Here is a 14,683-nt window from a genome sequence, read left to right on the forward strand (position 1 = left end):
TTTTGGCCAATCAGCAGGTAGTTCTCATGGGGTTAATATTAATTTTGTATGCTCTAGGTCATCTGGCAATATGCCTGAAGCTTGGGTAGTGAATTCAACAGGGAATGCTCTATGGGTGCTCTTCGAAAGCGACTATTCTAATAATGGAAGAGGATTCTCAATTCAGCTGTGGTCCTTTACCGAGGAGTTGGCTGTTAATGATGAGACATCCACAAACACTGATTGTGGTGGAAATATTACTGTCCCTCTAGAAGGTCAGTTTAAAGGGACATTGGGCTCTTCCAGAAATTAAAGGCACTTCCCCTAAAGAAGACATTGGATTCCTAAAAATTGTCACCAATTTTTGCTCTCAGAATTTCCCCCCAAAAGGGCCATTATTCTCGAAACCGGAAAGAAGACGCATGAATTTCAAAAAAGACCCTCTCTTTAGGCTTGTGAATTCCAAAAATGTGGAAATCCCAATTTTGTAAAAGCATTTTTTTGGAAGTTCAAATTCCCATATTTATGGTAAAAATTTACGTGTGTTCTTTAGGGATGCCATTAATTTCTGGAATAGCCCATCTGTGTTTCCAAAGTTTCCTTATTTTGATTTTAAGATGTGGTACTTTCATAATTTAACATTTAACAAAATTATAGGGTCTGATCATTTTTTATCAGTTTTTACATGCATGCTACTCAAACTGTTAGATATGTTTGTCTATGATAGGTGTTAAAGCAAATTTTGTGTGAATAATGTGTTGTTGTAAGCTCATTCTATGGTAGATAAAATAACAGTCCAAATTATATCCACAATCTCAATTATTTAATTTGTGCAAAAATTTGAAAACCCCAAATCTCTGATTCTTAAACAGCTAGAATAATTATGGCAATCTACCTGGCTTATCTGTGTGTCTGAGCTGTGTTCTATTTAGAGAATAAAGGTATTGTTTTTAGCCACTGTCGTGCATCTTTCTTCTCATATGACACAGGCGACACCATTATTTGTAGTAAAACAACATGGCAAAGCTGAGTTGTTTTACGCCGAAAATAATGATGTTGTGTGCTATATGAGACTTAAGATGCACGACAGTGGCTAAAAACAATACCTTTATTCTCATTCTTAATCACTTCAATTCAAATAAATATATTAATCATAAGCATACCAAATTTTTATCAAATTAAATCTTACATTTTACAAGGAATTACCAAGGGCTTAGAATTGATCAGTCACATTGTTGCTATGCACCTCCGATTGGTTCAAATAGTGCATACGAGTATTGTGTTGACACAAACATGCTAAAGTGTGTTATATTGTGTCATATCATACAGCTAAGAAGCAATAAGATTGCAGGAACTTTCTTCAGTTTTAAAGAATGCACAATAGATATGAGACAATAAGTACTGTGTATGTGATGTTCAGTTATGCCATGTTATGTTTAAAGCCATATTGTAACATTTTCATACTGAAAATAAAGATTTGTATTTATTTTCCACAAAATCAATACCTCTCATACAGGCTCTGTGAAGCTATCATCACCAGGATACCCATCAGAATACCCCAACAGTGCTTTCTGTGTGTGGTTTATCAGAAGTGAGATCCCAAACAGAAGATTTAGAATCAAAGTACTGGATATAGATATGGAAAATATGTAAGTATTTATTGACTCAAACCCTATACGTAAAAAACTCGATAGCTAGCATATAGTTAGCACTATCGAGCGCTTTTAAAACATGTAAACATGAAGAGCCCCGTCCACAAAAGTGTAAAGGATTTTGAGGAAATCATCGATACACATAGGTATATACGAACAAGTAAGCCTGCAAATGTGTGTCTCAACCCCATTAGCTCAGTTGGTAAAGCGTCGGACTTTGGTACAATTTCATGTTTTCAAAACCGCTCGATAGTAAGCACATATGCTAACTATCGAGTTTTTGCGGTATGTTTATGGGTCTGAACACTTAATCACTAAAGCCACTATGCTCCCAGGAAACAGTCATGCGCTGTTATAATTAAAATGAGCTATTATGCTAAAAAATATCTTATTGTCCCAAGGTATAAACCTGGGGCCCTCATTTTACTTAGTTTAATGCATTATTAACTAAGCAATTACCAAACTCTTGAGAAAAGAGGTCAACAGTTTAGAAAGCATACTTAAAATCATACTTAGAAAGATTAAAAAGTTGAATAAAGCTCATGTTTTCTTATTACCCAGGTAAAATGTTAGGTCTTAGATAAAACTAGATAAGGATCATTTAAATGTTTTGAACAAAAGTGGTAGCAGGGTGGTGTCAAGAGTATGTACTGGTCTATATTTTCCTCTTCAGTTGATGTTCTAATATCCAAATTGCTGAAGTACCATTCTAATTGCTGAAGCACCATTCTAATATCCAAACAGCTGAAGCAATTTTACTCGAAAGTTTGGAATAAGAATGTTTGGGTGATATATTGTTTGTTTGTTTCAGGCATGATATTTGTCAGGTTAAAACCTGAATTCAGTTGTTTTTTTGACCAAATGTATGCAATTTCATTTATTTTTAGCCTGTTTTAGATCTTTTTGGCTGTTTTCACGCTACTTTACAATGTTCAGATTTTTTTTAGAATAGTTCATTTTGTATGCCTGTTGTTTATTGTTTGTTTTATTTATTCTTTAACCTGGGACACTCAATCAGTTGAAAACACAATTAATCATCTGTTCTTCCTTGAGGCCCAGGGAAAAGTTGAATATATATCATTGAGGAGTGTCATTGATGAAAAACAAACTGTTTGAAAATGATTTTACAGCCTTGATACAGTGGTGATTGGGAATGGACTGGATCCATTGAACAGAAAATCTCGGCTGACTACACTCACCGGCCGGTCTGTACCACAGGATCACATCATACCTGAGGAGAACTCAGCTTGGGTTATATTGAGAACTAACCCAACAGATGGAGGCAAAGGATTTCAACTAGAAATGGAACAGGATGATATGTGTGAGTAGACCTGTTATATGTCTGCTGTAATTTGTCCTTGAAAGATGTTAAAACCCAGGGAGGGGGAGGGGAGGGCAAGAGGAAGAGCCAGAAGCTCTGGTGTCTTTTTCAATGACTCAGGAGGGCAAACTTTTGGACATTCTGTACATTGTACATAATTTGTCTGTTGTAATTTGTCAGAGTCCTTGAAAGATAAGCGTTAAAACCATGCGGGTGGGTCTCAACGGCCAGAGCCAGAAGCTCTGGTGTGTTGACACTCACCGGCCGGGTCTGTACCACAGGATCACATCATACCTGAGGAGAACTCAGCTTGGGTTATATTGAGAACTAACCCAACAGATGGAGGCAAAGGATTTCAACTAGAAATGGAACAGGATGATATGTGTGAGTAGACCTGTTATATGTCTGCTGTAATTTGTCCTTGAAAGCTGTTAAAACCCAGGGAGGGGGAGGGGAGGGCACGAGGAAGAGCCAGAGGCTCTGGTGTCTTTTTCAATGACTCAGGAGGGCAAACTTTTGGACATTCTGTACATTGTACATAATTTGTCTGTTGTAATTTGTCAGAGTCCTTGAAAGATAAACGTTAAAACCATGCCGGGTGGGTCTCAACGGCCAGAGCCAGAAGCTCTGGTGTGTTGACCTCTTTCAATGGCTCAGGAGGGCAAATTTGTGAACATTTTGTACATTGTACATAATTTGTCTGCTGTAGTTTGTCAGAGTCCTTGAAAGATGTTAAAACCCATGCCGGGGGTGGAAGGGTGAAGGGGCAGAGCTGGAAGCTCTGGGGTGTTAACCTCTTTCAATGATTCAGGAGGGCAAATTTTTGCACATTTATGAGCATGCAGTTTAATATGTTTGAGTCAGCAATGGCTAACATCGGTCCTGCAAAGGCTGATATGTGACACGATCAAGGGAAATGAGTCGGATGTCGCTAATATTGATTTTGAGATATTGGCAAAGAAAGTGTTAAAATTCTTTTGTTTTATATTGTTTTCAGCGATTGATAAATTGACATAACTTCACAAAGAAAAGTCGTATCAACATGGGGTTTTCAGTTTCTGAAAGCTCTAAATGTCCTCTTTAGAAACATGTGTAAAACTCATTTTCGACCAGGGTCGACATGCGACTCATTCCCCTTGATCATGTCACATATAGAGACATCACAAAAAGTAACTCATTTGTAATAAATATGCCAATTGCTGCTGAACTTGTAATTGTATTTACAATATTTGAACATAAGAAGAAAGACTGTTTATTTACGTGCATTCTGAAAAAAACACCCGGAATTTAATAGTTGCATTTACAGCGATCAACCCACTGCTAACTTCAAATCCTTGCCTCTGATTTAGTATCTGTGTTAATTTGATTTCGTTACAGCTTGTGGAGGAGAGTTTATAATCACTGATGACGATCCAGTAGTTGATTTATTCTATGCTCCTGGACAAACTTATGCCACCAATGCTCTGTGTCAATGGGTCATTAGAGAATTCGACCTGGAAGGAAACTGGAGGTCAACCCCATCTTCACAAACATAGGTAGGTATTTTGTAAATGCCTTTAGTTGCTTTAATTGGTTTACTGACAAATTTATGTGTAATTTTTGTGACAGACTTAAAAATAGAAACTGAATCTTTTAAGTTATGTGCAAGCAGTGTCGTAACTAGGTTGGGTTTTTATTTCAAACTCTAATGGTGACCCATAGGTCAAATTGCTAGAATTGTACATTAAACACAACTGAACAGACACAATGCAATTTGCAGGCAGCAGCTTAATCAGCGCCAATATTGCAACATACAACTATACAAACATCCAATCCAACCCAACCCCATCCCCCAGTAGGCAATGAGGATAAAGTACCTTGCCCAAGGACACAGCACGTTGGCACGAGCGGGGCTCGAACCGCAACCTATGGATTATGAGTCGGCGCCTTATCTACTCGGCCACACGTGCTCCCAAACTAGCCAACCATTTATCTATCATTTTGGATGCGGTGCTTGCTACTGCTTTGATAAGTTTAAAATATTGGACTTGACTACATCTTGTCCATTATTTTAAAACCCATAACTCTACCAATAAATATGGGCCCAGTCAATTCAATTTTATATCAAACTGTAGCCATATGTTTTCCAGATTTCCTTTTACAAATTAAGCGTACTGCTAGCCGTCCAGCGCGTATTATTTTGCACAAGGTCCAATGCACACGCTTGACATCGCGCATGTATACGCGATGGTTAATGCTGAAAAGGAACCTTGGAAAAAATTATAGCTACACTAAGGGAACATCCATGTAATTGTGGTGTTCAAGGTCACATACTGAGGTCAAAGATCATTCGAGGTCAACTTGTAATATAGGCTGAAAATGACAAACAGCTCAAATCCATTAGCAACCAAACTTGGGCCAAGCTGCACTGTGGTAACTTAAATGTAATGGCAGTGTATAAGGTCACACTGAGGTCAAAGGACCTTTAAAAGGACAAAGGATTCAGTCTACATATTTAAACTATAGTTGGTCAAGAATTAATTTTCAGGCCTGGAAAATGCAATTTTAATAGTAATTGTAAATGATTATTCTTTTTCACACTCTGTGTAGAGGCCAACTATGACATGATAGAAATTGGCGTAGAAGATAACCCTACTGATATCTCGTCTCGTGTGACGTTCTTAACGGGAAGCGCTACAAAGCCATTCTATACACTATCAGAGAGAGTGTGGGTCACCTTCACAAGTGATGGATCTGGTGAACTCATCGGTTTTCAGTATGCAGATAAAGGAAGGTATGTGCTGATATTTCTTAGATTTTATCATCTCAGTATAGAGAGCTTTTATATCTCTTATAGTACAGTGGCTAACCTAAAACATTGTGCACTTTCTTTAAGACTTCGGAGTCATTTTGGATTTGACCCGTGCATCCACTGAAGGTCACAAAAGGTCATACGGGTAAAAAAATTAAAATTGTTCCGATTTTGTATGAGAGATATATCAAATTACTCGTCTGATCACAAGGATTAAAAAATTGTATAGTTTGTGCTATATATGACCTATCAGCAATATTGAGTTATCCTATAAAAACCATATTTTTAGGTAAAATGTCACGTTTTTGGTCATACAGGGGTAAAAATTTCAATTTACTTTGATTAGAATCAGAAAAAGAATAGTTTTACCTATCTACTGTGTTAACCTACAGAGAGTGAAAACAATTCGAAAGCTATTGGCTAGGCCGCTGTTGATCTTTTACTTCCCATTTCACATTACAAGTGACAGTTTAGAAGGCAAAGTCTATATCGTTTCTTGATGCTTATATATATGAGCAATTTGCCACCATTGTTGCCAAAATCGGAGTGCCATCAGGTTATGGACTGTAAGTAATCACTATACAACATATGAAATATGTTGCCCATATCACAGTGCATGGATAATAACCGTGCATGGATAGCAACAGATTAATCATTAAACTTGAATTATAATTTGACCCCGTACAAAATTCTTAAAAGCATCACATTCTTTAAGCATACACAGCAATGCTATGGAAAGAACATGTTGTTATGATTATTTTTATATGTATTATTCTTAAAGGTGGATGCAACATTGAGAATCTTCTGGACCCTTCAGGGATCATCACCTCACCTGGGTATCCCAGCATGCTCTATCCAAATGAAGCCGATTGCCAGTGGATTATCCAGACACGTGGGGATAAGAACATCAAGCTGTCATTCACTGCTTTTGATTTGGAATATGGATTTGATAAACTAATTGTAGGCGGGGTCACCCCACCGGATAATACTGAGACTGAATATCTGGCAAGTATTTCTGTCTTTCTTGCTCTTTTATGTCTTTCTCCCACTGTCTCCCTTTGTCTCCCCTGTCTATCTCTTTGTCTTTCTGTCTCCATCTTTTTTCTCTGTCTGCATATATATCTCTTCCTCTCTGTCTGCATATCTGTCTCTTTCTCTGTCTGCATATCTGTCTCTTTCTCTCTTTGTCTTCCTGTCTCTCTCTCTCTCGCTCTTTGTCTTTCTGTCTCCATCTCTTTCTCTCTGTCTACATATCTGTCTCTTTCCCTCTGTCTGCATATCTGTCTCTTTCTCTGTCTGCATATCTGTCTCTTTCTCTGTCTGCATATCTGTCTCTTTCTCTCTTTGTCTTCCTGTCTCTCTCTCTCTCGCTCTTTGTCTTTCTGTCTCCATCTTTTTTTCTCTGTCTGCATATATATCTCTTCCTCTCTGTCTGCATATTTGTCTCTTTCTCTGTCTGCATATCTGTCTCTTTCTCTGTCTGCATATCTGTCTCTTTCTCTGTCTGCATATCTGTCTCTTTCTCTCTTTGTCTTCCTGTCTCTCTCTCTCTCTCTCGCTCTTTGTCTTTCTGTCTCCATCTTTTTTTCTCTGTCTGCATATCTGTCTCTTTCCCTCTGTCTGCATATCAGACTCTTTCTCTCTGTCTACATATCTGTCTCTTTGTCTTTGTCTGCATATCTGTCTCTTTCTCTCTGTCTACATATCTGTCTCTTTGTCTTTGTCTGCATACCTGTCTCTATCTCTGTCTGCATACCTGTCTCTATCTCTGTCTGCATATATGTCGCTTTCTCTTTGTCTTTCTGTCTCCATCTCTTTCCCTTTGTCTGCATATCTGTCTCTTTGTCTGCATATCTGTCTCTGTCTGCATATATCTCTCTGTCTTGATGGCAAACACATATGCTCACCCCCACACCTACCCACGCAACTCACAGACAAACAAACAATGTTTGGTACAAATGCATACTAAAATTTCAGAATTTTTTTTTTAAATTCAAATATCATAATTAAATTTTTGTTTTCTCTTTCACATTTGTAGGAGTTATCTGGAAGCACCATTCCTGGTGACATAATCAGTGATAACAATGGTGTATCGTTACGTTTCAAAACTGATGGAACAGTTATGTCCAGTGGATTTGAGTTAACTTTCCAAGAAGTGTGTAAGTGCAAAAGCAATAAAATAAGAGAAAAAGTTGTTCCATGATGAGAATTGACATTATTTAAAGATGAGTGACCCAATTGACAGCCTCATCCTCCTACTTTACCTCGAGATTTTGGCATTCAAATGAAGCACATATTTTTCATAATAACCCCAGTAAAATCTTAGCCCAGACCTATGTTTCATTTAGATGATGGTGTTGTATTTCGACTTTGCACAGATCCGCTATCTTGCTACCAAAACAAGATTCTCCATGCGCAAAGGGTGCATTTTTATTTTTGGCGCTTTTCTAGCAATGCACCAGAAGGCTTTTGCAAAGCATATGCGGTAATTAAAGCACATGTTTGACAGGCGTATGCACACACAACAAACATTTGCGGGTAGAACCTTGTTTTTAGATGGCTGTGCAAAGGGTCACTAGGGCATGATGATCAGTGTCAGAAATATTCCTCAGAGAGTTACTGGCCAGCTGGGCTAACTCTGAAAAGTTACATGCCCAGATGAAAAGTTACCAGTCCAAATTTTTAGATCTGTCAAGAAATGATGATTGTGTGTCTGCTTTGACGCAATCAGTAGTATTTGATATGTTTCCAATTGCACATAGTCTGCAAGTTTCACGCACAAGCACAGATTTTTCCCCAAATCAGTGCATTCTGAGCAAAAATACCCACAAATTTGATTCACACCTGAACAAAGATGGCTGAGTTCAGATTGAGACTGCTGCTCTCATTTGTCAACTTTCTGGGTTGACGACTGAGAAACTTGGGTTTTAAAAAGTGTCGGACTTTGCAACCAGGTTCTGGTTGCATTAAGACTGGACAGTTCTGTCCAAATTGACCTTTTGACCGTGTTTGTTATTGATAACAAATTTTTAGAACTTCAAAGCGCGATCTTATCACACAGGCGTGGTACATGGGTGCTGATAGTCAGTCATACTATAACGCACAAAGTCGCACAAGAATATCTTCATGAGTCTGACATGATACGAACTGTAAGACTTTCAGTTGTTACTACGAAGCATAACACAAGTGCATGCGCAGTGTAGACGACTGAAGGAATCAAGTCTATTCCAGATTGTCTGTTATCTATTTCTGTAAATATTACATATATTCATGAATTTTTTTTCAGACTTTTGTCCTGATGGATATGTACAAGTTGGCGAGGATTCCTGTTACAAGTTTGTGGAAGAAGCAAAAACTTGGGATGATGCTCGTTATGATTGTCTTAATGATGATCCTGATGGTGAATTAGTGGTTATTAATGATGCTGCAGAAAATGATTACATCAAGAGCCAAATAGCTAATCGCTCTCAAGAGCACTGGATTGGTATGTCTGTCATATATCTCATGTTTTTTTTCAGTTAACCAGTGGTGTAACTTTTCCAAAAAAGTAAAGAATATTCCACTAATTCAAAAAGTACTCTAGATTGTGCCAATGTTCTTTTCCCCCAGTTTATCAAATTAATGATCAATGCCTGTATATAATACAATCATTTTCAAAAACTTGCCTCATAGACTGTGGCCTTAGGTTGAACCACGTTCCAATGTTTAGAATGATAGAAACCATCTCCAACTGGACGGAACGTCTGGGCAACCGGGCGGTTGAGTTTTGTAGCCACCTAACAAGTTTTTAATTTAATCAATAATTGAGGGGCTTATTATATATATACATGATCAGCTTGTAATACGCGGGACGCATAACATCGTGGATTGATATAGAATATGGCCTACACTCAGCAGTGCGCAAACTACGCTTTGCATATTACGTGACAGGCGCACGCTTTTGTGAATTTATGCTGGCTTTATTGACTCGCGCAGTAACAAAAACCGAATAATTCTTGCCTATTACGAACTGATCATAGTATAGCTCCATTGTGTCATTAGCATGAGGTAAGCAAATTGTATTGAATTCTGTTTCCTTTTCGCTGGCGAAGTGATGTAATAATCAGATAACTACCATAGCAATAGGTGAAAACAATAACAGCGCGATATATTCAAAATTGTTTTCACCTATTGCTATGGTAGTTAATCCGATTTATTACAAGAATTTGGGGCAGTGGTCAAAGTCCAATGCTTGTGCATCAGACTCATTTCAAATTTGTTTCTCATCTCATCATGTAGTATGTAAATTATTTAAAACTATAATTAACAGCTACATTTATATACATATTTCAGGTTTCTATGATCGTGCAACTGAGTTGGAATGGTATTGGGTAGATTGTGAGGCCTCGATAGAGTTTGCAGACCAAAATTGGGAGGGAGGCATCCGACCAATTGATGGTGACGGCACTCTGGATTGTGGCATTATCAACTCTGATACCGGACGTTTTAATCACATGAATTGTGCAATGAATAGGAGTTACATCTGTGAGATTACTAGAAGAGGTATGTATCAGAGAAGATATATTAACCTTCCCAGAATCCTTTGCAACATGAGGTATCGCCTCACTAAATCAAATGACACTCTTATTACTTTGTACAGGTTCCCTTTGTTTCCTTATATCAAACTTGGGCCATAGCTGCACTCTGGGAACTTTCATGAAATGGTGGTATTCAAAGTCACACACTGAGGTCAAAGGTCATTTGTTACAAAATTGTCTCAAATGAATATTTACTATACATGGTGTTCACTACCCATATCTTTGAATGCCCTATTTGAGACAACCATCCCTATTATGTTTACTTCTGTTACACAATCTCGAACGCAGGCGGACACAAAAGCAGGTGGTAGCAAAAACAGATGAGACTTGTGGCTCAAACACCTTCCTGTTATCTGTGTTAAAGACAAAAGTGCTAAAATTTGACATTTCAGACTCTTCCATTGTATGGAAGGATCATCTGTTCAGGGTGGAAGTACAATGTAGAGTATCTATCTTGATGGCTATAATGCCATCAAATGCAATATCTAAGCCAAGTTTGTAAAATTTGCCACTGACCTTTGATAACTGATATTATGATTTCCATTTCTTTTTGCAGAATATCTCAACACAGATGCTTTCCCTACAAATATCCAAGCTGAAGCCGAGTCTGCTTTCAGTGTGCGCATTTCATGGACCCTCTCACCGGTCAACTGTGATCTTATAGGATACGTAATTCGTTATCGTGTGAATGAGACTGCCGATTACACTTATGTGGATGTCCCAGGCAAAGATACCGAATCTGTTTTGATTGACACATTGCAATCAAATAGCAGTTATTTATTTGAGTTGTCCATTAATAGATTTGCATATGGTGTATACTCATGGAATGTGGCCAAATCGGTGTCAGCAACTACTCCTACAGGTAAACTTGTGTAGCTCCTTTAAGGTTTAATTATTGTCATACTTGTTTGGGTATTTGTACATCATGCCATCCCAAATAATGAGCAATAATGATTTTATTTTGATCATGTTTGTTGATGTATAATGACATAGCAACTTTGCGGTTTGAGTGAGCGTTTTCCTCCTCGCACATGTTAGCGACGCGTCGTGCAATGCAAATTGCGGGCGCAATGTTTCATGTTCACACATTCTGGACTTGTATTTTCTCACCATTTGCTCTAGCAGTCTTGGGCCATGTGACTTTTCCCCCTCAAAAGTTCATAAAAACATACAAGTGAAAGAAAAAATACCAGAAATTTTATATTTGAAAGAATCAGTTGAAAGAGCACATATGTTAGGTATAAAAAAAAATCAAATTTCTCCTAACATAATAAGAGCTTGGGGCAATACTAACCTTAAAATGACAGCTATTCATTTTTCAAAATTGTTGCAACTTTTCTTTTGTAGTTTGCCCAGCTGGATTTGTGGAAGGGCCACAATATAGATGCTATCAGTTTTATGAGACACCTACATCATGGAACAATGCAAGGACAACCTGTCAGAATGCATTCCCAGGAGCTGATCTGGTCATATTTAATAACCAAATAGAGAATGATTTTATCGCAAGCGTTGCCAATGGTACCATCTGGTGGGTTGGTAAGTGTGTTTAGATTGGGATATTCCAGTTGAAATCCATATTCCCACTGTGGAAGACATGCCCTTAATCTCAAATACAGGGAGTTTGAATTTTAAATGGGATAACCTAAATAGGTGATTCCATTTGAAATTCACACTCCCTCTGCATAAGATTAAGGTCATGTTTTCCATAGGGGGGTGTATGGATTTCAACTGGAATAGTCCATTATGTGACACTTCTTCTTCCTTATAAGTGCCTCCCCTCATATGTATGAGTATTATCGCTTTTCTTGCATACAGACAAGCTGTACTTATTTTTTACTCTGGAACCTAGAGTAGATGAGTGTATTTTGAAGTACAGTCAACATGACCGGGATGATCCCCTGCTCTTTTCGAATAGCCTGTGACGTTCTTTAACGTGCACACTACATTAATGTGAAAAAATATGCATGTACACGGGACCGACAGCTTAAAGTGCCCTCCGAAGCACTAAGCAAGTAGAGTGAAGTGTCTTGCTCAAGGACACAAAGAGCCGGACCTGGGATTCGAACCCTTGACCCTTGGGTTCACAGTCCTATGCCTTAACCGCTAGGCCACGCTCTCCTCACATCTGATCTAAGGATTACAAAAAGAGGCTATTTTGTAATTTGTGTTTTTACCATCATCAGCAGGTTACATAATTGCCAAGTGTACTATTACTGAAATCCTCACATCCCTTGAATGCTTGCTTGCAAAGTTATCAGCTTTTAAAATTTCAAATCACGTTACAATCCTAATTCTCTATGAGGTTTCTAATGTCAAAATGGTGCATTTAACATGCAAAAATTAGTATTTTTATTTATAATTAATTCTCAAAATGTTTATATAATATACTACTCGATCCAAATTTGTAATAGATTATCAAAATTATGCCATGTTCTTTTCGGGCTTTAGTTAGATAGGAATGAATTTGACAGAAGTGTTATCTTTAAAACACTTTTTAGTGGTTAATAGTAACTTTGTTAAAACCTACAAGGTCTCTACACACTTCTATGAGTTGTTGCTGACTACTGCTGCCCCAAATCACTCCATAAACCATTCAACAACAAATCAGGGACTTTCAGCTAAGAATTGCACACCCTAGACAAACTGCCATAAACCATCACAGCCAGGATTTCATACATGTAAACTTCAATATCTTTGTGCAGGAAATTTCAAGCGAGCTCATTTTTTTCCCTACAAGAACAAAAACAAAACAAAAACACTGGGGCGCTGAAACTTGTACTGTACTTATACACCTAGTTTAGCGTGTGTAGAATTGAGCTTACTTGTATGCTAAAAAACTCTTTTTATTCCTTGATAGGTTTATATGACATCATTGAGGAGGACAGCTGGAAGTGGGTAGATTGTGTAGATGTTGAAGATAGATTCCTCAATTGGGCACCAGATTCTCCTTCACAAGGCAATATGACTGAAGAGGATTGTGGTTATATGAATAACAATGGACAATGGGATGACATACCTTGTGATGAACAACTCCCATATGTGTGTGAAACAGACAAAGGTAAGATAGCATTGGTGTGTGTATTGGTCTATTTCATTTAAAATTCTCACCCCCTGTGGAAGATTTTGAAAGTATCTTCCACAGGGGGAGTATGAATTTCAAATGGAATTAGCACATTAACAAATCTATTTGTCCCTCTGTGGAAGATTCAGGTTGAATCTTTTCTCAGAGGGTGTATGCAAGTCAAATAGAGCTGCCTAATGTATTCATTCCATTTGAAATTCATACCTCCCCTGTGGAGGATATTTGCAAAATCGACCACAGCGGTAGTGTGGATATTAAATGGAATGGCCCATTATGAAGACTACATGTAGATAAAGGTAAAGAACATGCCAGATAGAGCAATACTCACAGATTATAGTGCCAATCTTTTTTTTCCTTGGCATTTGGGCAGCCTCCCCCAGCCTGTTGTTGTGTGAGGTTCACCATTCCTGCATAAGTCTGCTTTACCTTCCCATGACTGTATCTATCTATACACCTGGGTGGAGAGAGACAGTAGAGGGTAAATACCTTATAAGATGGCACCACCAAGTCACAGCTGTGTAAGAAACTCATAAACTCAAACCTGCTACTGGACCCATGACATGTTCATCTTCTGATACTTCTCTACTCACTGCTCATGTGGGGAAATTTGTATTGGAGATAAATCATTTTATGTTTCTGCTCCCACACTGTTGGACAGCCTCCCAAGAATCACCAGTGAGGCATGTACACTGCCTAGTTTCAAGAAAGTTTTGAAGTCTCATTTCTATTGACTCTGTTTTTGCTTTTGCTTTGTTTTATGGTGATTTGATCAAGTTGGAAAGGCGCCTTATTATATGTTGTTTATGTATGTATGTGTGATTGGATGTAATAGTAACTAGTTAAAACTATGGTATACATCATTAAATTAACAGAGCACTATTGTTTTTTGATAAATATTAATATTATTGCTGACGATATTTTCATTCATACAGGATTCACAGCTACTGATGCTAACCCAACAGATCTGTCCTATGAAGTCCTTTCCCTGTCATCCATCAAGCTCTCCTGGAAGAACAGTCCCTATGATTGTGATATCACAGGTCATCGAGTAGTCTATATGCAGAGTGTGATTCCAAACTTCATTGCCATTGATGATCCATTGACGGAGGAGGTAGTTGTTGAGGGCTTAGTGGCAGAAACATTGTATTATTTCAGCATTTCAGCTGTTCAAATCGGAGATGTTATTATTCCGAGTCCTGCTATTGAAGTTACGATACCAGTTGAAGGTGAGATAGTTTTTATAAAGAAAATAAATCAATTTGAATACATTTTTGGGTTTAT

The 14,683-nt window shown here is 37.9% G+C and overlaps 1 protein-coding gene across 1 annotated transcript in view; it reads left to right on the forward strand.

Moving 5' to 3' along the window:
- Positions 1-14,683, forward strand: part of LOC140154523 (uncharacterized) — a 102,155-nt gene that overhangs the window by 8,204 nt on the left and 79,268 nt on the right. Inside the window, 13 exon segments of the mRNA XM_072177093.1 lie at positions 58-254; positions 1,496-1,628; positions 2,762-2,952; positions 4,330-4,427; positions 5,544-5,760; positions 6,525-6,748; positions 7,782-7,902; positions 9,030-9,227; positions 10,076-10,285; positions 10,877-11,182; positions 11,668-11,856; positions 13,178-13,378; positions 14,335-14,628. Of these exon segments, the coding sequence (XP_072033194.1) occupies positions 58-254; positions 1,496-1,628; positions 2,762-2,952; positions 4,330-4,427; positions 5,544-5,760; positions 6,525-6,748; positions 7,782-7,902; positions 9,030-9,227; positions 10,076-10,285; positions 10,877-11,182; positions 11,668-11,856; positions 13,178-13,378; positions 14,335-14,628 (2,579 nt within the window).

The sequence above is a fragment of the Amphiura filiformis genome, chromosome 6 (genome assembly GCF_039555335.1).
Source record: "Amphiura filiformis chromosome 6, Afil_fr2py, whole genome shotgun sequence".
Taxonomy (NCBI): Eukaryota; Metazoa; Echinodermata; class Ophiuroidea; order Amphilepidida; family Amphiuridae; genus Amphiura; species Amphiura filiformis.